Source organism: Antedon mediterranea, chromosome 7 (genome assembly GCF_964355755.1).
Source record: "Antedon mediterranea chromosome 7, ecAntMedi1.1, whole genome shotgun sequence".
In the NCBI taxonomy this organism is placed as follows: Eukaryota; Metazoa; Echinodermata; class Crinoidea; order Comatulida; family Antedonidae; genus Antedon; species Antedon mediterranea.
The window spans coordinates 25115661-25143406 of record NC_092676.1 but is presented as its reverse complement, the minus strand read 5'-3'; the positions used below and the strand labels follow the sequence as shown (position 1 = coordinate 25143406).

The 27746-nt window shown below is 33.0% G+C and overlaps 3 protein-coding genes across 4 annotated transcripts; 2 read left to right on the top strand and 1 right to left on the bottom strand.

Moving 5' to 3' along the window:
* The first annotated feature begins 760 nt into the window (after positions 1–760).
* LOC140054771 (uncharacterized) lies at positions 761–13404 on the top strand. The gene is made up of 8 exons (XM_072099855.1): positions 761–1183; positions 1997–2138; positions 3566–3694; positions 4814–5004; positions 5406–5509; positions 6411–6804; positions 6981–7558; positions 9753–13404. Exons 1-8 carry the CDS (start codon positions 1141–1143, stop codon positions 9903–9905), a joined length of 1734 nt encoding a protein of 577 aa, XP_071955956.1. The 5' UTR covers positions 761–1140; the 3' UTR covers positions 9906–13404.
* A 556-nt stretch (positions 13405–13960) lies between these two features.
* On the bottom strand, positions 13961–14762 carry LOC140055177 (uncharacterized). The gene is made up of 3 exons (XM_072100418.1): positions 14556–14762; positions 14215–14400; positions 13961–14058 (listed from the first exon to the last, which is right to left on the bottom strand). The coding sequence occupies exons 1-3, from the start codon at positions 14680–14682 to the stop codon at positions 14027–14029; spliced, it is 345 nt and encodes a 114-aa protein (XP_071956519.1). The 5' UTR covers positions 14683–14762; the 3' UTR covers positions 13961–14026.
* Positions 14763–15864: 1102 nt separating this feature from the next.
* On the top strand, positions 15865–27709 carry LOC140055011 (uncharacterized). Of its 2 annotated transcripts, XM_072100159.1 has the most exons (14): positions 15888–15951; positions 18688–18764; positions 19309–19513; positions 19798–19897; positions 20191–20331; positions 20674–20790; positions 20902–21062; positions 21224–21473; positions 21679–21804; positions 21953–22144; positions 22348–22595; positions 22719–24737; positions 25120–25243; positions 25680–27709. In XM_072100159.1, the coding sequence occupies exons 2-14, from the start codon at positions 18713–18715 to the stop codon at positions 26061–26063; spliced, it is 4119 nt and encodes a 1372-aa protein (XP_071956260.1). In that variant the 5' UTR covers positions 15888–15951; positions 18688–18712; the 3' UTR covers positions 26064–27709. The 2 variants fall into 2 exon arrangements, with proteins under 2 accessions (XP_071956261.1, XP_071956260.1); XM_072100160.1 differs by lacking the exon at positions 18688–18764 and having other exon boundaries at positions 15865–15951.
* Positions 27710–27746: the final 37 nt, after the last annotated feature.

Sequence of the window (27746 nt, the reverse complement as noted above, 5' to 3'; positions counted from 1 at the left end):
AAAAATGTTTTGTTCACAAATGCTTTTAATGTTAAGTGTAAAGTTTAGCTTCAGCTTTTTATCGTAGAAAAATCATTTTATTGTTTAAAGAAAAAAATGTTATATTGATTCAAAAGCGTTTGTGCTTGCTTGGATTTTTAATCTTTATTTTTCGATTTAAAATATAACGTTCTTGTTTTCTATAGTTTTATGGCCTATTCAACCATATGCAAATATATCCATACTAAAATAATCGTTATTTATGGTGACTTAGTGTTACTATGGTAACAGATTGTTGGTATAGCAACTATCAATTTTCATACAATGTTGTGTAGCATGTACACTTTTAGAAACATCTACATAATACCATATATAGTAGTTCTAATATGAATTATAATTTGCATATTCATGAGTAACATTTGCATATTGTATTATGTGGTATACTTCAACAGCCATATTTTTGTACTGTAGTTATGTATCTGCATTTCAATACTTATTAAAAAAGTTGCTATTTGTCAACGATAATTGTGCAAATTATTAAATATTCTGATTTTATTTAAAGAATAGTTTTGTGATGATTTTTATTTGTTTAATAACTGGTTTTCCCCATTGCCAATGATTTTAGGGTGTTAAACAATTTTGGCGCGCCATAGACAATTGGAAAGACATCAAAGTACCAAAATGATACCATAAAGTAGTTGTACATTCCTTAAAATAGAGGGCGTAATCTCATATTATTGTTTTTTATGGAGAAGATTATTAAAATAGGTCAAACAGCAAAACTAACTATAAAGAGAAGGTCCTCTCATGGTATTGCTATATTAAACTGTTCTGTGATGAGAATCAAGTGAATAGTTTTTGTAAAGAAAGCATAACTACATGTGACTTTTTAGGACGTATTTTTTGGTTTATTTCTGAAGGTAGAAGAATATAGTTAACTGTTTTTTAAGGCACTCTCCCAGCGACACGCCGAGGCCAGACTTCCCGTTTTGGAAGTTCGATCACAAAACCGCACAACAGGGATGATTTCCGTCCTTTTCGCCTGATCGTTATCGTCTGACTCATCGTATCGTCGGTGCTAGGCCTACATCCGGTTCAGTCGTATTTTGTTTTAACCAAAGATTTGATTTTGTTAGTTAGTCTGTTAGAAGTACACAAACGATGTCAGAAGCAAACTTAGCCCTCCAATCATGCAAAATTATTGGTATGTTTACATGACTTTCTTTTCATTTTAAATTCTATTCTAAAATTGTAAATAGGCCTAGCTAGGCCCTAGAGGCCTAGAGTTCAGTATATTTTTGGGTTCAACGCATTACAATAAGTAAAAATCTCTCATACATCATTACGATATATAAAATCTTATAGAAATAAATTAATTTATTTGGATATTGATTGTTTGTTTTTAATAAATTATGCAATTTCTCTTGTAAAAACTGCTAAATTAGTGATTATTATTGTAATATTACCTTAATAATAATTGATAATATGATGATATAAATGGTAACATTTAATTTTCGTATCTAATTTAATATATTAAATTTTCGTATCTAATTTAATATATTAAATTTTATAATTTTAATTTATATCAAAATATACTGTAGGTAATAATAATATTACACTTTTTAATAATTACGTACTTTTCATAGATAAATCAATATCAGACAAGTTTTCAAATTTCATTTTTACAATAAATTATCCATCCGTTTACTTTATGTTGTTCTGGATAGAATTTGACATTGTTTTGTCCTTTTAAAATCAAATACATGCTACAGTATGAAGGTTTATCCTACACCATTGTTAATTCATTGTTTTTAATTGTTAACAATTTTTACCAAAAACTCCTACTAACAGTAATTATGCATAATTACGAAATATTTCTATTGTATTACAATTCACTTATTACACCCATTGTGTATCCCCGCTTCATTTTGGCCTTCACAACCTAAACCCTATTCAGTGGTATTTAAAACCGTCTCTTTAAAAACGTATTGTGTTTAATATTATTTTCTTTACACAGTTCACAGAGCGAGAAATTTGATTGTGAAAGGCAGGGATAACACCAATAGTTCATATGCACTAATTTGCTCAGGCAAGGAAAAATTCCAAACTGCAGTTGTTGACAAAACACTCTTTCCACAATGGAACGAGGAATGTATATTGTAAGTTAGAATTTTTATATTCATCAATTCCTATTTTTAAATTTTAACTACTGACAATAGTACTGTATATAAATGACAAGATATAAAATTAGACAAGTTTACAATTTTCAATCTAATAAAGTACAAAAAAAATCTGTAAAAAATTATATAAATGTGATATCTTGAAATAATTTCATTGGATCCTAATAATATTATATTTTCGATCTATTGGATCAACAAAAATCTCTTCTGTAAATGTGATGATTATAAAGTTTCTATATGTCAATTTTCTAATTTTTGTAAATTGTATCATATATCCAATGTGTAACTTTAATTTTCTTTTAATAACCTGCCTTCTGAATGAGAATGTTCATTTTCTTGTGGGACAAATGCATAAATCTATGTCTACACTATCAAACTTTATATAACAAAAAAAAATGTGATGTGCCCATATATTGACGATGTCATATCAACTACCATATTTGGACATTCACTACCCTATTTGAGCACATCACACTTTTTTTTGTCAAACTTTGAATACAAAGCACAATAGTATTTCCCCTTTCCTGGTGGTTTAAACTCTTTCATAAACAAATGCAGGAACTAAAACATTATATTATATAACACAATATTAAATGAAAATCCCTTTACAGTACCTTTCCAGGTAAGACTAATTTTAGCTCGAAATTCCTTTCAAATTATGTTCACTCAAGTTAACATCACTATCCAATATAATTCCCCTTAGGGTGGAATTGAGACACAGCATTCCTTTTCATGCAACGTATGTTGAATAGTGGTAACATCCTTGTTGCTTGTGTTTGCAAACATATGCTCCATAACTCCAAAATGTATTGTAGATGGAGAAGCATTCTTTAGATTTTTCTTTTTCTGTTAATAAGTTTATTAATATGGATGATATTTCCGAAATAAAAAGAAATTGAAATTGAAATTTATCTTCTAAAGATCATGCGATTCGTATATTAGCCCCTGAAACTTCCTTTCCTTGAAAATATTATTTAAATTTAATAATAAAAATATGATGTTGAAAGATGAAGATGAATGTTGTTAAATATATTGCATTGTTTAGGTCAGGGGTCAAATTACTGTAGAAAATAAGTAGTTGTAGCTACACTATTCAAACTAGTAAAGTATGACAAAAAAGTATGATGTGCCCAAATATGATAGTGGTATGCCCAAATATAGTTGTGTATGACATCATTATGTCCATATATGGGCACATCACATTTTATTGTGATTCCAGTGTCATGTGTTCAAATCCTGTCCTGGATTTGTTAATAACTTTGTTTATGTAGATCATCTCGATTTATTCTCATGAATACATATGGTAAAGAAATTGTATAAACAAGTTACAACATAACAATTATTGAATTGCTCACCTATTAGTTTTTCTGTGTTAATTTAAAGACATTTCATAAATTATTTTTCAGATATATTTACAAAGAAAACAGTTCAGTAGATATTATCATTTATAATCGAGGACTTGTTTTAGATGACCTTATAGGACAGGTCAATATTCCGCTGTCATCAGTCAAAGAAGATGGCAGACCAGTTCGTAGGTAAGTTATTTGTGCTTTAGCAACGTTAAACCATGCACGTTTGATCAAGATAAACGAAAAGTTTCACTGTACAGTATTTAAATTGAATAGAGAATAAAAGTATAAACACTGAATATTAAAACCAATTCTGAAAACTAGAATTCACTGTCCCATGAAACCTATTTTTATTGTGTTGAATGACTGAACAAACTATACCATACAGTTTAAAGATATATTGTCCCCCTGAACATTTTTTTTTATCTGTTTGTTGAATATTTCATTTATTTTCACTTAATATAGTTATTTAATTTGACCAAAAATTGGATCGGCAAAAAAATTATTTAAAGCAAAAAATATTCAAATTTTCTATCAGACAATGGGTTTTGGTTAAGTTTAACTGTTTATTTTGTCTTTTTATAAGTGAAATCATTATTTGTTTTTGTTTTTTTTCTATGGAATTGAATAACTTTATTAAAACTGCAAAATGGTCTATTAAAAGTCTTATTTATAAATCTTTATTTTTCAGGATTTTTGGGGACAATACATCTTTAAATTTAAATTAAATAATTGTTGTCAAACATTATTACAGTACTTATTTTATGATTTAGATAGTCTGACAATATGACAGTTAGATATGATAGCCAAACAAAATGTCATTTTGGAAAATGTTATCTGTTAATGTTATTATCATCTAAAATGTCATGTCATGTTATATTGATAATGATTAACATATTATCACTTTGTGATTCTGATTATGTAAACTTTACATCTAACTTGTATTGTTTACTAATGAGAGGATGACATAAAATGACAATATTTTTGTTTTGTTTGTATGCTATGTCTGTTTGGTTGTTATCAATATGGAATGATGATATAGGCATTCTTGGAAAATTATAGAAATCTCTACACCAGACGTCATAGAATATCACAACCTATTGTTCCACTGAACTACCACTGTTCCACTACTAAATTAGAGTTATTTGAATAGTATTTATTTGAAGAAACTCCCCCTCCCTTCGAATAAACACTCCCTTTGCCCCTCCCCACCACTACAAAATCAGTAGAATAAACTCCCGCTCAAATAAATGTACAGTAATACAGTAGTTTGTTTTTTAATTTACTGTTTCTATTATTATTTAGTTGGTATAAGTTAGAAGGAAAGTCAGCTAAAAGCAAAAAAGAAAGAGGAGATGTAGAAATCACTATCCAAGTGAAAAGTGGATTAAACCCATACGCCCCAATGCACAGCTGGAACATGGCTAAAATGAAGCAGACTCAGGGAGAAGTAAAAGACGATAAGAAAACAGTACAAAGTAAAATAACTACAGCAGGTAATACTGTAAACAAATACAGTCAGATCTTCTCCTTAATGTCCAATTAAAAAAACAACATATATTATATAGATAAAAGGAGTCTGGCAATGATTTTTTCCCTGTTCGAATGCATTAACATTTTCTATAACTAAATTTCCTAATTATTTCTAAAATATAGCGACTAAACCCCACTTTGGTTTTTCACACCTGTCATAGTTCGTTTTCACGATGCTCCATGCGTCAATGCCCCAAACGATATATGCACGTTGCCGCGTTAAAACCAAAAAATTAACGTTCTTTTTCAGGTGCCGGACTGTGAAAAACCCTTTAAAATAGAATTTCCTTACATGTCCAATAGGTTATTTTGAAATCAAAATTTCTAGAAATTTAAATGATTAATTAATTCATTGGTATTTCAGATCCAAAGAAAGAAAAGCAGTCATCAGCGGAGAATAGCAGTAAGCCTCAGCTGGAGATGAAACAAAGTGAACCAGTACCGAAGTCTATACCAAAATCTGATCCGGTAAGTCACAGCAGGGGGAGGCAGTACAACTAGAGTAACTTACAGAATTTATAATAATATTTTAAACCTGTCACAGCAGGGGGTGGGATGTGGGGATTTCTATATTTATTACATGTTCCAACATGGAATGTAATTAGGTATATGATTATTCTCACCGGAAGATTTGGTAGGATGAGTTTTGGCGATACATAGAATATTACTCAACTAATTGAGTAAAATAACTTTATTTTCTATATACCATATTTCCTTGGGTATAGTCCCACTTCTGGTCTCCTACTTTATGTATAATTTCACAAACTGGCATATCCCCTGGTATAGTCCCAGTATTGACTTTTGGTCTTGTAGTTGGCCTCTCTCTAACCAGTTCAGATAAGGTTTTACTTATATATAATATATATGCTTACCAATCATTTTTTAGTCCCACCCCCTAATGGTTTAATGATTTTAAATTTATATAATTTGCGCAATTACTTTGTGTGATACTGCTAGTAAAATGTGCATTTGAACTATCTTGTCCGAAAGCTCAATGAAATATACCATAGGACAGTGATGGTACCTTTCTTGGGCTGTTCAATCAATCTACCACAAACTATATCGCAAACAGCAGAGAAGAAGTTCCACACATCAATGAAAGGGTTTCCACACAACAGGGAGTTCCTCTGCCAGGAAAGGAGTTGTTTCCAGTTCTGTATTTACTATTTTAACAGATGGAATAAAAATCAATTTGAATAACTATTTTATTAGTCATATTCTCTGCAAAAATCATTTCCAGTTAGATGATGTCATACGTTTTGTTAGTAAAGCTATATTTCATATTAAGGAAATTAAACTGTGGTTTGTAATAATGGTATATCATTAAAAAAAATAGTCATGATTTTTTATTTATTTTTATTAAATATAGAAATTTGTTAAAAAAACATTATCTGTACCATCTGTAAACGACTTGAACAAGGCACAGATAAGGACGCCCCCAACTCAACGACGACGTCTGGCAAAGTACGCCCCTGCTCATCGCAGACTGTCCATGCCGTATGCAAATATTGACCCAAACACAACAAGTCCAGCCACTAAGTCCAGCTATCATGTTGATCCCAATCACAGTAAGAAAGGTCACGCAGACTCGTTAAAAACAGAGACGAGCGAACTAGAGGTTGAAGACGAGGATGTGGGTAGTATTGCTAACCGCAGAAGATCGTCATCAGAAAGTGCGTATTACAGAAGTTACCAAACATTACCACATCGAAAATTAGTTTCCGTTGATGAAAACACTGAGAAGAAACATGTACAAAGAGATGGTAAGTAATAAATGCCTTCTTTTTTATAGTATTTCTCATTTGAGGCTTAGGGAGTGGACTTGAAAGAGTTGTGAGTTACAACCCTGGCACTAGGTCAGGATTGAACCATGCGATTGGAAGAACGTTCACTGACAAATTATTATTATTAACTTATTTTCTTTGTCTTTTTAATTTAGCCAAATTCCGGCACTCGTTTCATAGCTCAGATCAACCAAGTGCACAACTATCAATTCCTGCCAAAAATAAACCAGAGCCAGTAACCGTGCCATCTGAGAAGACACCAGTAAAGACACCAGAAGTCCAATCAGAAATGTCATCTGAGAAATCCTTTCCAGATTCACCAATTAGGACACCGCCTGTCAAACCACCAAGAAACTCACCCACAAGAGCATTGCCTATAGAGACAACACTGGTCAAGCAGACCCAACCCAATAGGTCACCTGTAAGGTCAGCAAGATATGGAAGTGATACTACCGATTCGGACATAGCAAAGGGCAAGATGGAAGAAAAGAGAGCTGCCTCGACGTCACCGACAAACACATCTGTATTTGAGATGTCTAGGACACCTTCACCAAATGGTGCTCCGAAACCAGAAGTGCCCGAGATGACATCACCAGCTGAGCCTAAACCTGTGATAATAAATATTGACGGAAGCATCAATTCTGGTTATAGTGTTAAAGTTCCGACCCGTCCGTATCGCAAACCCAAAACAGTTTCATCTCCTATGGCAAGATTTGAAAACATGTCAAAAGAGGTAAGTGTATAATTTCTTAATAATAATAATAATATCCTGGATTTATATAATGCCTAATGTTGAGAAACCTCTAACCGCTGAACATTATTACCCCAGTCATTTTTTCCTGATCAAATACGTATGGAAACATACTCCCATAATGCAGCTAGTAATAAGCGCAGACTTGTGTCTTGATCTAACCGGGTTCCCATTTATACACCTGGGTGGAGAGAGGCAAGCGTAAGTAAAATATCTTGCCTAAGGATACAAGCAATGCGGCGAGAGTTGGATTCGAACCTCAATCTCATGATCAGTAGTCAAACATCCAACACACTGCGCCACATGCCCTTACACAAGTATTACTTCCAGAGGGCTTGTCCCTGATTGTAATATTTGTTTTCCACAAAAATACTGTAAAACCTCGAAAATCAGAGGCCCACCTCGAAAGCAAGCCCACTGGCTTAAATATACAGTTAGTACAATCATATCGAATTCTATATCAGTATAGAAATTCCAACACTATTACAGAACTATAATAAAGAATAGAGCCTTTTGTGATTGTAAGTACAGAGCACTGTCTGTTAAACAGCATAATATTGAATACTTTTATCTCCCAGAGACTCATGATAAATCATACTGAATTAAAACAAAAAATGTGGTTCCAATAATTTATAAAAATGCTAAATCACCTTTGATAAAAATACAGGATTAAATGAAAATATGGTTCACATTATAATTTAAAAAAATGCTAAATCACCTTTGATAAATCACACTGGATCATACACATTAAATTAATATAATGCTAAACCACATGTGGTGTGAACCATGATAAATGGTTGTTCACATTAAATTATGCCCATCTGAAATATAACCTGAAATTGTAGTTGTACATCAAATACCCACAGTTATTATATGACGATTTGATTAGATTAAATTTATTTAAGAAAATAAAGGTATATATTTACCTTTGTCTTATATATCTATCAATATAAACATTTACACTAGGACGATAACAGTCGACGATAAATAGATAATAGGGAGGTTTCGCAACCTTACGAATACGATAACGAAAACGGATACGTCACACATTTGTGAAACTTTTGAGCTGATCCCCATTTCATATTCGTAAAGCGTATTCGTGTTGACAAATATCACCAGTCATATTCGTAACTACAAAACGAGTATAGTTTTTGATCTATTTTGCACATTTTGCATTTGAATCAGGAATGATTCATGATTATAATATAATTATACTTTTATTGAAAGTAATTTACTAAAGTAATTTACTAAAATGCCAGGTAAATTTTGATAAATAGCAATTTTTAAAGGCTTCACTCGCTTTGATGTTATGCTAGGCCTAGGCAGCCAAGCACCAAGCAACACGTACCTGCGCTTCCCTCACATTTACCGCAGTCATTTTGGGAGGCGCCCTCAATATTTCGTTGCCATGCGAAACAGATTTTTACTGGCTTACGAAAAACGAATACGTGTGAGTGACGTATCCGTTTTCGTTATCGTATTCGTAAGATTGCGAAACCTCCCTAATAATGAATTTTTCTTGCATTACAAAATAATTTTAAAAATTGTTCATCTAGAATTATAAGATAACCATTTATGTTGCCCTTATCAACCTAGTGTAAATGGGCCTTAATAGATTCTGACTTTAAATCTTAGTTTGGGTGAATTTTTCTCATTCTCACAGGTTTCCTCATCTTTATTGATTCATAATTAATTAATACAGTATTCAGTATATTACTATGCAGTTTAGAATTTCTTTGAAGCTCCTTCTGCACTATCAAACTAGTTTGACAACAAAGTGTGATGCACCCAAATAGTGATATGACATCGTTTGGAGTGGAGTTGTGGCTTAATGGTTATGATGCTGCTTGGCTACCAATCCAAGGGTCCTGGGTTCATATGTCATATGTCAGGACAAATTACAACTCCACTCCCAAAGACTTGTAATAAGACTTTGTTTATGTAGAGCTTCTTGTGCATATGTTTGTCTTATGAATGGGATTGCCACCTTTATGGAAGGATAGTGAATGAATTCACTTATGGTTATCCTTAGCAATTTCCCTAAAGCGAGAATAAAAAAAAGTATCCATATTTGGACACATCACATTTTTTGTCACATAAAGATCAATAATGTAGACAGAGCTTAATAATACTGTACATTTATTTACATGTTATTTTGTTTATATTTTTTTCTTAGGACTTGGCTACAAAAGTTTTAGATCTTGAAGAGCAGTTACATCAACAGTCAAAATGTTTACGAGAAACACAAGACTACCTCAACACTCTCCTACTAAGAGTTATCGTACAGAATCCAAATTTACTCAACCGAGACCTCGATGATGACTACTAGAGGGCGCTAAACAGATACAATGGATGTTCATAAAAGTTTTTAGATGCAAAATAATACTAAACAGACCTTTATATTAGATGATGCTGTCTTACTATGATGGTGGAAAATGAAGCCATGGCATTGAATGGGAGAAAAGAGAATTCAATTTTGAAGATTTAATAATAGTCTAAAGCTCTGTCTACGCTATCAAACTTTGCCCATATATGGACATGATGATGTCATATCATTACTATATTTAGACATATCACTACCATATTTGGGCACATCACACTCTTTTTGTCAAACTAGTTTGATAGTGCAGACAGAGCTTAATACCTTTTCACATCTGCATAAATTGTTACAATTTGTAAACAGGTTTGATCTCCCGACTTACTACATGTTTTCACACACACAAACTTTGTGAAATCTCGGGAGAAAGCATAGTTTGCGTGCTATTTGATTACTATGATTGGTCAGTTTAACACCAGGGCAATACACACGTAAAAAGACAAAGCAAACGATTAAATTCAACTAAAAACTCATTAACTGGCAGCCAATTTGACTATTTTTTCCTTTAAATTAAAACAATTATTTTTTCAGGGGGACAATATGTCTTTATTTAACATTATAGCTAGATTATATACTTCCATGATAACTACTGTATATACCGGAAAAACATAATTGACATGGTAAAATTAATTGGCATAATTGGGTTTCTTGAGTAGATACAGTATGTTGGAGGAAAAATGTACAGTATTATACATTTAAGCATTTGATAATATACATCTTACACCATTGAAGCCTTCAAACAATAACATCATTGTCTCAGCATTTGTAGATTAAGTCTATTTTTACATAGTTGTAAGTAAAAATCACTATTTTATACAGTATTTAGAATTTAACTTTGTACTTATTATGAATACCAAAATATGTAACTTTACATTGTAAAATATTTATGTATTCAATTTTAACTGAATTATTAAAGATGTATTGTCCCTTGAAACACAAAAAATGAAGGTCAAAATATTCTAAATTTAAATTGGCCATATCAAAGTAATATTAAAGTTATTCACTTTAAGTCGAAAATTTGAGCCAAAAACAATAAGTTATGCGTAATTAACAGGTAAATTAAATAAATTACATTTCGTCTGGAAAATCGTCGCGAGCAAAAGTAAACAAAGATTTCAAACCACAAGTATGCATTATGCATGATGCTAATTAGGATTGTTTAACACCCGTCACGGTTGAGAAGGTGTTTTCACACAGATCGCTAGGAAATTTTATGATTATGCATACAGAGTAGCCAAACAAGCGTGTTGCATTATGAGATATGTTTTGATCGAAAACTTTGACTGGAAGTTATTTTTTGAACAAAAAAACGTCTGTATTTCAGTTAAATGATTTTTTTTCGACTAATTTTAGGTGAAAGTTAATAACTGTTATGATACTTCAAAATGACCCACTTTTTTTCGAAATATAAAATTTTTAATTTTATTGGAATTAGTCAAAGGGACAATACATCTTTAATATGCATGTATTCATAAATATTTTGTTTTTGACAGGATGTATAAAAGGGACACATCTTTAAAATAAAATACCCAATTTGGTTATTGCCAACACCAAAGTCTGCTGGTGGGTCAGTCTTGACATGAATCTTTTATTCATCAAACATTTCTCTTGCCATATTGTTTCCATTTTCATTTATTTATTTTTTAAAAAGTCTGTTACAGATTTACTTAATTCAGAATAAAAATTATTCATTATTATTTATTATATTATTATATAATGTTCACACACTATTTTAGGAGTTATATCTCATTTTGCTAAAGCTCTGCCTACACTATCAAACTAGTTTTACAAAAAAAATCATTATGTCATATTATATGTGGACATCACATTTTTTGTCACATAAAGTTTGATAGTTAGACAGAGTTTAACTGTTTATTTTTATGATCTGGAATCTCATTTGTACACAGTAATTTATTTTGAAGTACATATTTGCATATTGTATGCAAATTATATTTAATATCGCATGTATATGCAAATTAATTATTGGGTGCTTTTCCCTATATTTCACTCACTGTATATAATATTATTGTAAGGTAATTATATATTTTTTTACTATGACATCTTTTTAAAGGTGCATCGCGATTTATATGAATACGGACGGTCGGTTAAGCTTAGCTTCCCACTATGACACAACGCAAATACGTAGTGTGTTGACCAATAAAAAGCGACAGTTCGAATTAGTAGATCGCTTGTGATTGGTCAAATCCTTTACGGTGCGTTGATGTGTTGCGTCTCTAGTGGGAACAAAGCATTAGAGAAAAGGTAGGTCCACTCACTGCAAATATACACTGCGCATTTGTGTTTGTTGTTCGCCTTCCCAAAATATCGTCGAAAACTTTTCTTGTAAAAGTTATATGGTATTAATGTCTAATGACAAATATATGTTTGTATTTAGTTTAAATTTCGAATTTCTGAGTTATAAATACATTTTGCTGCAATGAAATTAGCCTCGAGTCGTATCCGAAAAAAGTGTACGCGGATCTCTATTCTATATCTCTTTTCGAATTATGTACCGTCACAGGTTGCTTGACGGAAACTTGCTGCCTTATATTGTATACACTGTAGTATTGATAGTAATGTCCAAAAAGCATAAAGGCCCATTTACACTAGGGCGATAACGATCGACGATAAAAAGATAAATATGCAATTTTCATACCTAAAACAAAAGAATTTTAGAAAGTTTTCATCCTAGAACTACAGGATTATCATCTATGTTGCCTTTTGATGAAAATAATATAACCACACGTCAAATCAAATGACGTCATGATTAGTAAGAGCAATAGTATCGTTACAATACAACGATTTTATTGTTTTTATTGATCATGACGTCATTTGATTGGATTTTCAAAAATAAAATTTTTATTCAATACAGCAGACATGATTATCCTATAGTTCTAGAAAGAAACCTGTTCTAATTTCTTTCATTTTATCCAACAAAAATCTATGTTTATCTATTTATCGTCGATCGTTATCGCCCTAGTGTAAATGGGCCTTTACACACCTTGATATTAACTATTAGCTTTTGTATATTGTCTATGTGGTCACTAGTAGTAAAAGTGAGTGAGATTTTCGTACTTACGTCATCACCCACGTGGGTGTACTCCCATTTTTGTTTTACTTATTCCCATTTACTTTTAAATGCAATTTTTTTGTTGCTGTACTTCAATAGGTCACAAATATTATTTAATATATATTTTATCTTGCCTAACAAATACGCATTTTACACAAGCGTACGCGGTCCGTGTCCGGATAAATGTTCTGTGTTCCGATGCTATTGATAATTAAAATGTGTTACATTTAAGAATAATTATCTTTTTATGGTTTATAATAATATGAATTTATGGTAAAATAAAATTGTTTAAAATCTGCTTTAATCTGATTAAATAAATTATGTAATAGCTTTATAAATATTTGTTGTTTCTTTGTTTGTTCTGTCGATCTAATTACTCCACCACTGGAAAGTCAGCACAACTGAAAGCTTGATTCTTAATCGTGGTTCCCACTAGAGACGTAACACAACGACGTAACGCAACGTATAGTAACGGATTTGACCAATCACAAACGATGAATTATTCGAACTGTCGTTTGTCATTGGTCAACTTGCTTGCGTTGCGTCCTAGTGGGAACCAAGCTTCATTTGGACCATAGTCAATATTGACTATGCTTGGACGCAACGCAAGGGACCTTAGCGCGCGTCACTGTCACGCGACGCGATAAATGTAAGGAGGCGGGGACCTGCATTAAAATTCGGAGAAAATCGGGAAAACTCTCAAATTTCGGGGAAATTGGGACCTCTGAACTGCGTCTACGACGTCATTGCGTTTTGTCCTCGTGGGAACCAAGCATGCGGAAATTTTTTCACTCAGCTCGATCCTACAAACAAAAATAAAGGTCCATCGTAACCAAAATAACACTATTTCCAATTTATTATTTCCAGAAATCACAATTTATCAAATTTAAGCTTAACTTTTTCTAAAATAGAAAGTTGTTTTTTTTTTTAGGCCTAGGGCCTAATTAGTTTTGTAATCCTTGTTGATCCTTGGGTCATTGTTGACCGCCTATCGATGGTCGTCTTACTCAAGAGATACGGGCATCACCGACAGCACTGAAAAAGAATAAAATCATGAAGAATTACTGGTTTAGTTTGTCTGTCTATTGGGAAAGAAAAACCGGTCCTTATTTATGGGGCGCCATACGCAGCAAATGTGTGGCTGTGTAAAATGATATGTACATTTTGCTACTTATGGTGCCCCATACTTACTGTTTGAAATTATTGGATTCTTGTTTGCCACAAAAGACTTCAGTGCGTTCCAGTCTTGCCGACGATAGTTACCATTTGGCGTCACCACTACGCTGGATAGCATTTCGTAGCAGGTATCCGTACTGTCTGACGCGAAAGGTTCGATGTTGTGTAGCAAGCGACGTCTGTTTGCGAATAGTTCACAATCTGTGTAGAAATATTTAATACTTTTGTTATTAGGCCTAACAAATTTATATTGTAAATTAAATTACGCCCTAGGCCTAGGCCTATTTATGGGCCTCTAGGCGCGATTTTAGGCCTGATGAAAATAGGCAGAGAAAGGTAAACATACTGTAACTTACCACTTGCATCCAAAAAGGTTGCCGCTACTTGTAGCGGATTACTGGTTGCGGGCACTGCGATACTCTGGCGAGAAAGAGCAAGTACTGCCAATGCAACGATAGCAAATGTGGTTATACAAGAAGCCATCCTATACGAATTGTTTTTATAGCCTACTAGCCTAGATAGAAGGCGATTTTAAAAAGACTGTTTTGATTTCAAGCCAAAGATGAAGAATGCAAAACAATTCTAAGAAGAATCATCATCTACGCCCCCCACGCTTAGTACGCGTGACGAAGCGCCGCGCGACAATAACGCGCGTGATACCTTACTACCCGGAAACGCGTTTAGAGTTTAAGCACACGATTAAGACTGTAATAAAACATATAAGCATTAATATAATAAGCGAGTGTCTAAATAAAAATAGTAAAATAAAAAGAATAATAAAATAGAATTCCTGAACTTTATAAGCTACTAAAACCAGGGAACGAGTAACATTACTTATTTTTATATAAAATTGTCCAGGACACGAACGGACGTTGTAATGTTGGGAGGCAAAAAAAAAAACCTGACTCCTGAGCGTATTGCAATGTTATCAAGATGTATTGTCCCTTGAAACACAAAAAAATGAAAGTCAAAATATTAGAAATTTAAATTGGCCATATCAAAGTAATATTAAAGTTATTCACTTTAAGTCAGAAATTTGTGCCAAAAACATCAATTTTACGTAATTAACAGGTAAATTAGTTTGATTACATTTTGTCTGGAAAATCGTCACAAGCGAAAGTAAACAAAGATTTCAAACCAAGAGTATGCATTATGCATGATCCTATAATTAGGATCGTTTACAACTCGTCACGGTTGAGAAGGTGTTTTCACACAGATCGCGAGGAAGTTTTATGATTTTGCATACATAGTAGCCAAACAAGCGCGTTGCATTATGAGATATGTTTTGATCGAAAACTTTGACTGGAAGTCACAGTTTTTTTTTAAACTAAAAAACGTCTGTATTTCAGTTAAATAATTTTTTTTTCGACTAATTTTTGGGGAAAGTTAGTACTATTATGATACTTCAAAATGACCCACTTTTTTTCGAAATCTTCTAATTTTTATTTTTTTTTTTGGAATTCGACAAAGGGACAATACATCTTTAAATTACAAGTAAGACCAAAGTATATTATATAAGACTTGCCCCTCATGAAGACATTTCAATTTTTGGGCGTCACTTACTTTTACGTCAGTATTGGTATAATTTTAGACTATGACTAAATTTATTACTTGCGCCCTCAACGAATACATTAGAATTTGCGGTCGTTAAAATTTGTTTACCGCTACCATGAAAGCAAAAACGACGAAAAACCTGTTGAACAGGATGATGTTTAAAATATAGGTTAATGGAAAATACACAACACTATTACGGTAAGCGTTATATACAAGTTTAATTAACATATAATTAGAAGATACGTTGATATGTAGGGTAGTGTAATACGTTTCTTTTGTGTCGAAAAACTTGGGGATGCTTACTATCCACTTAGTTAGACGACCGAGGCCTACTTAGTGGTAGGGCAGACGTTGAGTGCGTACGTACTTAATAACAGCAGACAAGAATAGAGCGCCTATGCCAAAAGGGCCTAGCTGTTTTATGAACATTGTTATGCAATTAATATCTATTGTAGTTGTATTAAAAAGAAAAATAGAGCCATATTTTTACTCTATAAAGTATAAATAGTCGGTCACTATCGTCCTTAATAATGGTATTAATAATATTTACATACATACAGTATAAATAGTTTAATAATAGGCAATATTATTAAATTGAATTATGTTAAAATTTAAATATACAACTGTTCAACATAATTACATTACATTTCAATTTATATAGCGCCTTTACAAGGATCAAAGAGCTTTACAATGACCGAGATCATCTCATCTAATCTAAATCATTCATATTATAAGAACAATTTATTAGATACGCTTTCCCGCTTTAGTCAGGAATTTAAATTAGATAGATTTTTTTTGTATTTTACAGACTAATATACTGTACAAGGAAATGGAAAATTAATACATTTTAAAATCTATAAAATATTCCGAATTTAAAATGTCTTAAATTAAATTTTTTTAATTGTCAAATCACATCTTTGTATTAATATACAGTATATTAATGAAAATATTGTCCTTTAAAACATAAAACTCACTAAATAAAATTATTTTTTTTACTTTTGGCAAAATTTATGTTTTCTCAAAGACAATAATCAAGTAAAAAAAAAAAGAATAATATTGGTTTAATTCAGTTTTTCTTAAATATGGTTTAATCAAGTAAATAAATAATAATAAACGGGTCTGATATTAATTTTGTTGAACCAATTGTTGCCATTAAAATATTAATTATTAAATTAAAAAAGAAATTTGTATCTTTAAAGTTTGTGTAGTGGATAAATACCTATATTAAAAAAGTCATGTTTGTTTGCAGTACAACAATAAAGTTAACTTTTTTTTAAACACATGGTTATTTTCTATACTGATTACTTTTTTTTCCCCGCTATAACATTTTGTTGTTGTTGAATATGCCATTTTAATGTCGCCAAATAGTTATCCCCTTTGAAAAAAAATGTAATCAAAAAACAATTTATTTACCAGAAAAAAACAGTCAAATTGGCTGCCAACCAATGGGTTTTTGATTGAATTTGACCATTTATTTTGTCATTTTTTTATTTTCATATTATTAAATTATAGTTTTTTTTACGGAACGGATTAATTTTTAATATTTAAAATACAAAATAACCTATTCAAAGTCTGATTTAATTAATCTTCATGTTTTTTTTTTTCAATACATCTTAATAATTCAAAATTAAAGAAAACTGTACCAAATATTTGTACATGTGGAACTACTATACTATAGCAAAGATTCCATACTAAAATCCTATCAACAGAATTTTCTCATCGATAAAAAATCTTTTCCGCATGAACGGATCACAATTTGATATAGGATTATTCATATTGCATTAATTGTTTACCTCACAATGTTGAGGCTGATGACACTATAAAACAAAATAGTATTTGATTTTTGCAACAGATGTTTAGGTGTGTCTAATTAAAAACGTCAATATTCAAATTACACAAATCCAATGTCAACTGAATTGATGACAGCGGTATCGTACATTTATTGTTTAAACAGATATACAGATAGCGGCCTACAGTACTCAGTGATGATGTAAAATAAATGTTTGTTTAGTTTGTATTGTAGTGTACAGTAACATAGATTTGATAAAATTATTTCCCAAAAATAAAATCTTTTATCCCCATACAATATACAGTACTGTACAGTTCACTCTTCCCTCGTATACTGCAGTACTGTACAGTTCACTCTTCCCTCATATACTGCAGTACTGTACAGTTCACTCTTCCCTCATATACTGCAGTACTGTACAGTTCACTCTTCCCTCATATACTGCAATACTGTACAGTTCACTCTTCCCTCATATACTGCAGTACTGTACAGTTCACTCTTCCCTCGTATACTGCAGTACTGTACAGTTCACTCTTCCCTCGCATACTGCAGTACTGTACAGTTCACTCTTCCCTCGTATACTGCAGTACTGTACAGTTCACTCTTCCCTCGTATACTGCAGTACTGTACAGTTCACTCTTCCCTCGTATACTGCAGTACTGTACAGTTCACTCTTCCCTCGTATACTGCAGTACTGTACAGTTCACTCTTCCCTCGTATACTGCAGTACTGTACAGTTCACTCTTCCCTCGTATACTGCAGTACTGTACAGTTCACTCTTCCCTCGTATACTGCAGTACTGTACAGTACATGCAATTATTTTTTATGAAATATTCTATTTACTGTAGAATTGGTCAAAATGAGTGTACAATACATGCCACACAATTATTTACTGTATATATAGTTGTACACATACAGTACAGTAAACATCAGTGATGTATCCAGGATTTTGAAATAGGTTTGGTGGGGGTGGGGGCAGGGAACAGGGCCTAAAATAAGTGCATAACTTGACTTACAGTGGACTGTAACATCTTATATGTTGCATTGTATTTTCTTTCAAAAACTTAGGCGGCCCCGATCTGCTGATAAACCTAGAATGAATAATTGTCCTTGTACAGTTGACACTATTGAATAATTAAATCCTTTAGATTATCAATCACAGACATTTGTAACATGAAACGTAAGAAGAATGTACGCTTTCATGCGTCCACTACAAGTCACCAAGGTATTCATTTCACCAGTGGTTTATTAACAGCTTAGTTTTTTCCTCTTTTTGGTATCTTGGGCTTTTAAATTTTGTTTTTATTTTGGTCGCAGTACAGTGTAGTTGTGCTGGTGGAGGTGTATGTATGCTGAAAAACCTTTTTATTTCACCCGCTTTTTTAAAAATTTTAATTTCAACATCACATCAATTTCCCAACCTGTTCAAAAATGTACATACAGTACTGTAAGAAATGTTATTGTCTTGTTTTTGCAACCCACCTACTTTAACCAATGAATCTATACACATTTTTGGATTGTTAAAGTTTTTTTTAAATACAGTATTGAAAACCTGTACAGTCTACTTTTTCATATTGAAATGTTTTTACACTATTATTATACATATTTATTTTTAAAATATACTGTGGTCTGTAGCAAACCTATAAATTTACAGTATCTGTCTTTAAAAATGAACATTAGTACAACAAATAGTAAAAATATCAAAATACTACCTACAGTGTATATAAAAATCTCATTCACAAGTCAAAAAATTGATTGTTTTATTATAGATGAGGACTTGGCCAGATTAGGCCAAGTGGCAACCATGCCCAGCGATGACTTGATGGAGACAGAGGTCGCTGTTCTGTCGGGAGGTCACGATCAACAAGGGCGACCAATCATATCATTTCCGGCCAAGAATCATGAGGTGCTAGAGAGACGTGTAAAAGCAAGTGGAGTTGATCATATTCTCACATATTTCATCAGCTTACACAGGTACAGTTAAAAGCTCTGTCTACACACAGTATTAAACTTTCTGTGTGTGACAAAAAAATGTAATGTGCCTATATCCTCTACCATATTTGAGAATGTCCCTACTGTACCATATTTGGGCACATCACACTTTTTTTTGTCCAACTACTGTAGTTTGATATTGTAGACGGAGCTTAAAGTATTGATTTCATTATGGTAACGGTAGTTTGGTTATGGTAGTTTGTGGTTGAAGTCTACTGTTTTAATTGAAAAAAGAAACTAATTTTATGATTTACTTATTTTTACAGTTCACAATGCCAAAAGAATGGATTTGCGTTTGTGATAGACATGAGAAGAGGGACTTACGAACTAATCTCTATTATGAAAAGTGCCCTCAATAGTTTACAGGTATAACATTTCATTTCCAACAATACTATAAATGTATTCTTGAGTACACTGTGAGAAAGTATTGTAGTTTTTTATAAACTGCCACTGATGTACTCTCACTAGTGTAACAGCAATGAGTGCTCAGGGCCCCAGAGCATAAGCAGCCCAATGCAATTACCCTGTGTCGGCTAGTGCTAAACCAAGGTCTTTTCCCATTGCGTTAAACCACTGTATACTCTTTATCATGTATGATTTTTTTTTCTATTAAATCAATCATAATTTTATTCTATTAAAAAATGATTTTTGTTTGATAGGCTGAATATGAAGGATCTGTTGGCATGATGTACGCCATCCAGCCTCACGCTAAGCAGCTAGCTAAAGATCTGCTGACAATCCTAGCATTACGACATAGCAAGAAAAAGAAGAATAAGCACTTGGTAACACCACTCTTTCAGGTAACCAAAGACATAACAAACAGATTTTGTTTCTAACGTTACTGACTTCACTTATACACAGATAATTTGATCCAGCAGATATTACAATGCTGCTAAGCTCTGTCTACACTATCAAACTTCATGTGACAAATAAAATGTGATGTGCCCATATATAGGCATGATTATGTCATATCACTACCATATTTGGGTATATCACTTCTATATTTGGGCACTTAACACTTTTTTTTTAAGTTTGATAGTGTAGACAGAGCTTTAGTCTAACCAAAGAATTCAAAGAAAGTTGTCATTCATTTTTGTTTTAGTGAAATGTATTTTTAATGTATAACTCCCTAAATTTTATAGAGTACTGTGGTGGAAGATGAAGTTGAACTGCACAACCATATTGATCGTAGTCAGTTGACAGAAGATCTAGGTGGATATTTACAGTACAGCCATATAGCCTGGCTAAGGTTCAGAAGTGTAAGTAGACCTAGGGACAAAGGGTATTTTGGGCTTAGTTAAATCTAAAGCACTGTCTACACTATGTCTCTACTCTAGGTCTTATTGTTACTTCAATTTTGTTTTTTTCAGACTGTGGAGCCTTTCTTTGAGAAGTTCCAATCTTTGCAACCGAGGCTTCCAATTGGGTTTGAGCGAATGGAGGAACTTAAGAAATACAACATTGGTACTCAAAGCACTCAGTTAACACAGACCAGGCAAGCTATGTTGGACGAGTATAGAGACATACGAGAGTAAGTACGCTAGTGATACTGTTTGTAGGTACAGTACTAGAGGTAGCACTCAAATCAATCACAGATTGTTCCCTTTTCTTGCCACAACCTTACCACTATATTTCTCGTGACTACAGCACTGATTCTGGAGTAATATTTGTTTATTCATTAATGTCTTGTAGGGATATTGGCATAGACCATGTATTAAATCACTGTGAAGATTTGATTCAACGGTTAGAGCATCCTGAAGATGACCGTTTATTCAATGTCATGGCTCACAAACCCATCTACGTCCAGTCAAAGAAGACAATTGAGGCTTGCTACAGAAACTTGCAAGAGGCATTGCGTCACATCGATAAACTTTGGAGGGAAGGAGAGAAAAGGATACTAGATGCGGAGGAGTTGACCCAATTTCAAATGGATGTAAAAGAGGTATTCTTTCATCTATTTCGTGCCTAGCTTACCTGGATAAACTGACATTGGCCTTTTCTCTATAAGAAGAGAGCAACAGCATTTTTTAAATGTATTGTTTTGTAAATATAATATAGATAAATACAGACAGGAAATACAAAGAACACAACTTACTGTTGACTGTAGAACATAAAACAGTGTACTGACAACAGACCACTCTTTTCAGGTTTCTGATTGGTTACAAGGACCAGGCCTACATGAACTGAAGAAGCACAGCGAGATTGCCAGCAGTGCGGGCAGGGCAGAACTACTCTGCAGCCATTTTGAAACCAGTTGTTTGTCAGTGGCTAAGGTAGATAATTATTGTAGTAGAAGAAAAAAGAAAGAGCATTTGATTTATTTATTCAATTTTCTTTTAATAAAAATAGAAAATCCCAATCTCAGTTATAATGCTACTCTTGGGAGGATTTAAAACATTACAATATTTCAATGAATTTCAGAGCCAGTTAGCTAGAGTCGATGGCTTGTTTCAGCAAGCTGATGTAATGCTGATCAATAATAACAGTAATATGGACACAATCAAAGAAACAGTTAAAATGCTGCAGAAACAAAACCAAGAATTTAAAGACCTTATAATGGAGAAGAAAACTATGTTGGAAAGAGTTCATCGATTCTACCATCTTCATAAACAGGTATATTTTTTTAATTTACAGACTATTATCATACCTGTAATTCCTTTAAAAGAATCGATTCAGGCAACTAAACCGTATTAGCTAGATGTTACATGTCAAAGCATATCCCTACGTGAGATTTAAAACAACCCATTGTTAAAATTAGAAATCTAAAAAAGAACATGAAGATTTAACAAAAGAAAATGTTACTTTATATTTCTAAGGTTTCTAAATGGTACTGGAAAACACTTCAGTTCTTGCCTCCTGACCTTCCAGATGTTTTTAATGAGCTTAAGTCAAAAGAGCGTAGGAACAGAAGCGAAATTGCTATCCATGAATGGCAGGAAGATGTAAAGAGATTCCTGAAGCAGTATCCAGCACCATTGCAGGATGATCTGAAAGAGCTGAAGGCAACCAGTGATGTCATCATGCATGGTAAACTGAGACGACAGGCTCGCTTACTTAGCCACAGGTTAGTTTGTCTGCAAATTAATCTGTAATTCAACACATCTGGTTAGCATATTTTTACTGTAATAACAAACAAAGATAGAATTTTGTATTGTAGTTATAATATCTTATTATTCTCCCATTTCAGGTGCTCTACCTTGAAAAAGATTCTTGATATCAAGCATGTTCCGTCATCCAAAGACATACTTGATGCTTTGCAATGGCAAGAGAATCATCTGAAAAGAGAAGAAGCAAAAGAATTCTCTAGCAAGAGTTCCAGTCATGTTTCACTTCATCCACATCTTAGCGATACACCAGATGGCAGCTTCAGAAGACATAATCGTAACAATAGTAACAGTCTCCACAACCCTGGTCTACAACAAGAGAAATTGTCTTATGGTAGCTTAGACAGAAGGAGAACAAAGAGTAAATCTGCTAATCAAACAACTACAGCTAATGGCGATACTAATGGATTGCCCAAATTTGAAGGGCAGAGTGTTCGTCCTAAGAAACCAAAGAGAACACCAGCATCAATTGCGCATTCAGACTTGTTGGCAAGCGGAGGTGTGTATCGTAAACCTCCAGTTAGTCAACGTCCTTATTACAGTAGCTCCACAGTTGATGTCAGAGATACAAGTCATGTTTTAGCTGATGAAGATTCACCTTTTCTGAGAGCCTTACGTCAGGCGCCTCGACCAACTAGTCTCTCTCTTCAGTACATCAATTCGCCAAAAGATTCACAAATGCAGCAAACACGAAAGCTTAAAGGTTCTACCGAGCAGAAGATTGTTGATGAGACATATGGCATTTATGGAGAATCTGATGACGATGATGATGTTATGGCCAATTTAGAAGGAGTCCTTCCTTCACGTTTGCCACGTAATGCATATGCTAAGTCTTGGGTTCACTCAATTAATTCTGGCCAATGGCCGTCTGGTTATGACGCATTAGGCTACGAGAGTGAACCAACACTATATAAATCGTTTGCAAAAAGTATGCCTGTGTTGAATCAACCTGAACTAATGGCCAATCCTGCCCCACTTAGAGCAGATATGTCAATCGACCGACCAGGAAAAACTGGTAGAGTGATTTTTGATCCTCAAGTTGATTACCTTGGACATCACCACATGGGTTTTGATAATGGGCCAGTCCGAAATTCTGCATATTATAGCCAAAATGCACTAATTTATCGATCCCCTCCTGAGTACACATCCAGTCACCACACTCCTTTTAAACAATCCGGTATAAACTCTGAATCACTGACTGCTGCCGAGATAAAACAAATTACACCGCCAAATCCACCGAGTGCCTCTGACTCTGGTATTGGTCGATTTAACAGCGATTCAAATCTCACGTACAGTGATGTTTTACAGAATATTTCAAAATTGTCAGAATTAAATGCCTCTGGGACAAAAACAGAGGACTTGAGTCCTGTTCACTACCAGTCTGGACAAAGTCCTTCAGGCATTCAAAACCATTTGACTGATGGCAGAGGTAGTGGTGGTAGCTCACCATTACGTGGCACACTTGGACTTACGATACCTATGATACCATTCTTGACAGACACTGGTGAGAGTAACTTTGAACCTGATAGATCGATAGCATTCTTAAATTCTAGTCTTCCAATTCGAGATCGTGAGAGCCCAACAAAGTTGACGCCTCAAGAAAATCGTACACTACGTCGTCAGAATAGTCTTCCATCTTCACTGATGAACGAGAAGACGGGACACTTATCAGACCTAGTTCCAAAAGATGGTAGGACTTTAACTGAAAATGAGTTGGCAGATTTCGAAGTTGAAAGAGAAAGAATATCATTGCAAGAGTTACTTTTACAGGACAAATTAATGGAAGAGCGGGAATCGCAGAGAGTTTTAATAGATAGTCTGGCAGAGAAATCTAAGGAGAAAGAGAAGCGTTTGGAAAGGAAACTACCAAACCTGCCAGCAGGAGATCCAGCAGATGTCACGATCTCACCAGATGTTTTGTTTCAGATAAATGATGGTTTAAAAAATCATCAAAATGGAAAGTTGCCCCAGAAGCACAAGTTGCACATGTCACCACCATTACAGGATTACAAAGTGAAAAATCATTACAAACTAAATGGCTTCAGTGACGATGAAGATAATGAAGACTTGTTAGCATTTCTCCAACAAGCTAAACAACAAAGGTGAGTAAAATAACATCATTAACATTATTAATAAATGGAATGACAGGAAAGTAGATAGATATAAAACAGTACCAGAAGGCTGTAGAAATGATGGGTGGTAAATGTGTTCAACCAAGGCAATCTAGCAACAGAATGCAAGCTCCTGAGATCAAAGGGTTTATCGGTTCCAAATCCCATAACAGAAATATGTACATAGTACACAGTACTATTGGTATTTGTCGCAGCCAGACATAAGATCAAAAGGACTGTTATGGGTTTCTAACTTGGCAATGTGTCCTGTTGTTAGATTGCCTTGTTTCAATTCTAATTAAAAAGATGCATAGGATCTTTTTCCTTGATACTACAGTATATAGTAGTTAAATAAATTACCCTAATCTTTCAGTTTGGCAGCTGAAGACATGTTGATACAGGAGCGTCTACGCTATGAAGCCGCTAAAATGGAACATGAAGAGATAATTCAGAAAGATCTCGAGGACAGACTAAATGACGTTGAATTAACATTGGATGTAAGTTTTTGTATTTCTTTCTATCTCTTAAATTTGTTTTCTTTATCTTTGTTCATCTTCTCGTAATGTTTCTGTTTCTTATATATGTATTCAAATTAAAGATTCAAGACCCAGATATATTTGTGCATTCAATATTGCACTGTGATTTTTCAAATGTAAGAAATGTCTAAAACTAAGAACATTTATCTTTGTAAATCTTAACGTCAAGTTGAATATCTTTCAAGTCAATGTTTTGTTGCATTTTACGGCAAGATCAACCTGTAATAGCTCTGTCTAGACTATCAAACTTGATGTGATAAAACGTTGTAAAAGTTGTGATGTTGCCATATATGGACATGATGATGTCATACCACTACCATATTTGGGCACAGTTTGATAGTGTAGATAGAGCTTTTGCTTGAAGTAACCTCACAATGCATTTTATGTTTTTTTTCAGGAGGAAGAAACAATACTCCAGCAAGAAGTACTTCTTGATCAGCTGTTGAAGGATGAAGAACTTACTGCTGGTGAGTACAAGACTCCAGCTACGCACATCGAACAAGAGCTGCACAACTTGGAAGACAAAGAAAGACTTCTACAGCACCAAATGTTGCGTCGCAACCGCAGCATACCTTTCTCTGATGAGGGCGTCATGCTAGATCAGGTGTCACTCGACAGCATGGAACAGGGTAGCATAGCAACGACGGAGAAAAGCAGCGTAGAGAGCGGGCTTGGCATGCGTTACAACCGACAATATAGCTATGTCAATCGGCCTAGAAAGGGCAGTGTTCCAAGCTCTGTCCGACATAGGTCTTACACACACCAAAATGGTCACTTATAACATCTTATACTCTGAACCTGTCAAAGGCTACATAACTAATCTTATGCTAATCAAAATTTAATATTAAATTTGAAATTATAAATAGGAGATGCTGCATTACCTATTAATTAATGAGCGACAATATTATAATTCCGTCCCCTTATAATAAAATATTGTACAGTATATAAACATATTTTAATTCAATTGCTGAAAGAAGGCATTAATTCCTGAGTTAAATTAAAATGATTGAAAAAAAAAAACTTTTACATAACACCAAAATACTTTTTTGTATTTAAGTGTTTTTAATGTTCGAATTAATATGAAAATCACCTTTGCATACTATAAAATTACTTTACTGTATATAAACAGTATTTAATTTTGGCATTATTAATTATGATACATCTAAAATGTAAATGTTTAAGCTTATTATACACAAATTACACAGATTTATATACAGGGTTTAGCAATAATAACTATTTATAAGATTTAAAGTTTTTATCAACATTTCTAAAAAGATTCAATTTATTTTAGATAGATTTTAGGTTTGGGTAATGGCTGAAGTTCATTTAGACATTATTTATAATTATTATTTATCCAAATTGTTTAATTAAAAACTTCTGTTTTTACTAGTTTTTTCCTATGGTGCTCTTATGCTGAAAAAAAATCAATAAAATTTGTCCATTTCTATTATACCTTGCGGAATATATTACATTCCAAATATTTAAAGTATTTCTTTAAAATTCATTGACCATTCCAAAAGAAAATTGTAAATATTTGTATTATATAATTTTAATAAGTAGTTGATACCTAATATGTCCAGTGGCTATTTAGTTTTGAAGTATATTTAAAAAAATATTGTATTTAAATTCATAATGTCTTACCAAAAAGATAAAGTCACATGGTGCAGTACTGTGATGTCATTATTTATACTACAGATGAACAACAATTGTTTCTTACTCTATCAAACTTTATGTGATAAACAATTGTGATGTGCCCATATATGGACATGATGATGTTATATCTCTACCATATTTGGGCATATCACTACCATATTTGGACATACCTTTTTTGTCAAACTAGTTTGATAGACAGAGCTTTACTTGCGTTTAAAAAGACTTTGAATCTTTAAAACCTTGAACCATCTACCAAATATTAAATTAAGTTTTAATTAATATGATATGGTATTTATTAAAATAGGAAAATGCTTCCTAGTATACTTTTATATGCAGTTATAGACCTGTAAAACTTAATTTTCATAATAACATTCCTCCAATATTCATTCCTAAAAGAGAGGAAGAGGCTGATAAATATTTAAATTTATACTTTAGTACAATGTTAAAAGTGACTTATTTATGTGCTATTTAAGTCTCTGATTTAAGTCTATGTGATGTGAATACTGTGTAAATTCTTTATAAGATGTAAATAATTCCAATAGTTTTAGGAGATAGTATTTTATCAATCAGGTTCTATAATATTTTATCCGTTTCCGCCCATGTATATAGTATCAATATTTTATTGGTTTAGAAAATACCGTTATGAATATAGAAAATGTTCCTCTTGCACTTGATACTTCGAATGTGCTGTGGGTGAGAGTGTACTTTAAATTTCAATATTTCAAAGTAACAATTATGTAAAAATTAATTTTTCTCAGATTGGAATAAATTAAACAGTATACCTTACTTTTATTGTGTTTTTTTTTGTATG

What these genes read in the sequence shown, in the direction of transcription:
- LOC140055177 (XM_072100418.1), bottom strand. Translation starts at nt 14,682, where the DNA reads ATGGCTTCTTGTATAACCACATTTGCTATCGTTGCATTGGCAGTACTT. An exon ending in AACCTTTTTGGATGCAAGTG is followed by an intron (nt 14,401 to 14,555) that starts GTAAGTTACAGT and finishes ATTTCTACACAG; the next exon opens with ATTGTGAACTATTCGCAAAC. An exon ending in GAATCCAATAATTTCAAACA is followed by an intron (nt 14,059 to 14,214) that starts GTAAGTATGGGG and finishes ATTCTTTTTCAG; the next exon opens with TGCTGTCGGTGATGCCCGTA.
- LOC140054771 (XM_072099855.1), top strand. Translation starts at nt 1,141, where the DNA reads ATGTCAGAAGCAAACTTAGCCCTCCAATCATGCAAAATTATTG. An exon ending in TGGAACGAGGAATGTATATT is followed by an intron (nt 2,139 to 3,565) that starts GTAAGTTAGAAT and finishes ATTATTTTTCAG; the next exon opens with ATATATTTACAAAGAAAACA. An exon ending in GAAACATGTACAAAGAGATG is followed by an intron (nt 6,805 to 6,980) that starts GTAAGTAATAAA and finishes TTTTTAATTTAG; the next exon opens with CCAAATTCCGGCACTCGTTT.
- LOC140055011 (XM_072100159.1), top strand. Translation starts at nt 18,713, where the DNA reads ATGAAACGTAAGAAGAATGTACGCTTTCATGCGTCCACTACAAGTCAC. An exon ending in GTTGTTTGTCAGTGGCTAAG is followed by an intron (nt 21,805 to 21,952) that starts GTAGATAATTAT and finishes AATGAATTTCAG; the next exon opens with AGCCAGTTAGCTAGAGTCGA. An exon ending in CAACAAGCTAAACAACAAAG is followed by an intron (nt 24,738 to 25,119) that starts GTGAGTAAAATA and finishes CTAATCTTTCAG; the next exon opens with TTTGGCAGCTGAAGACATGT.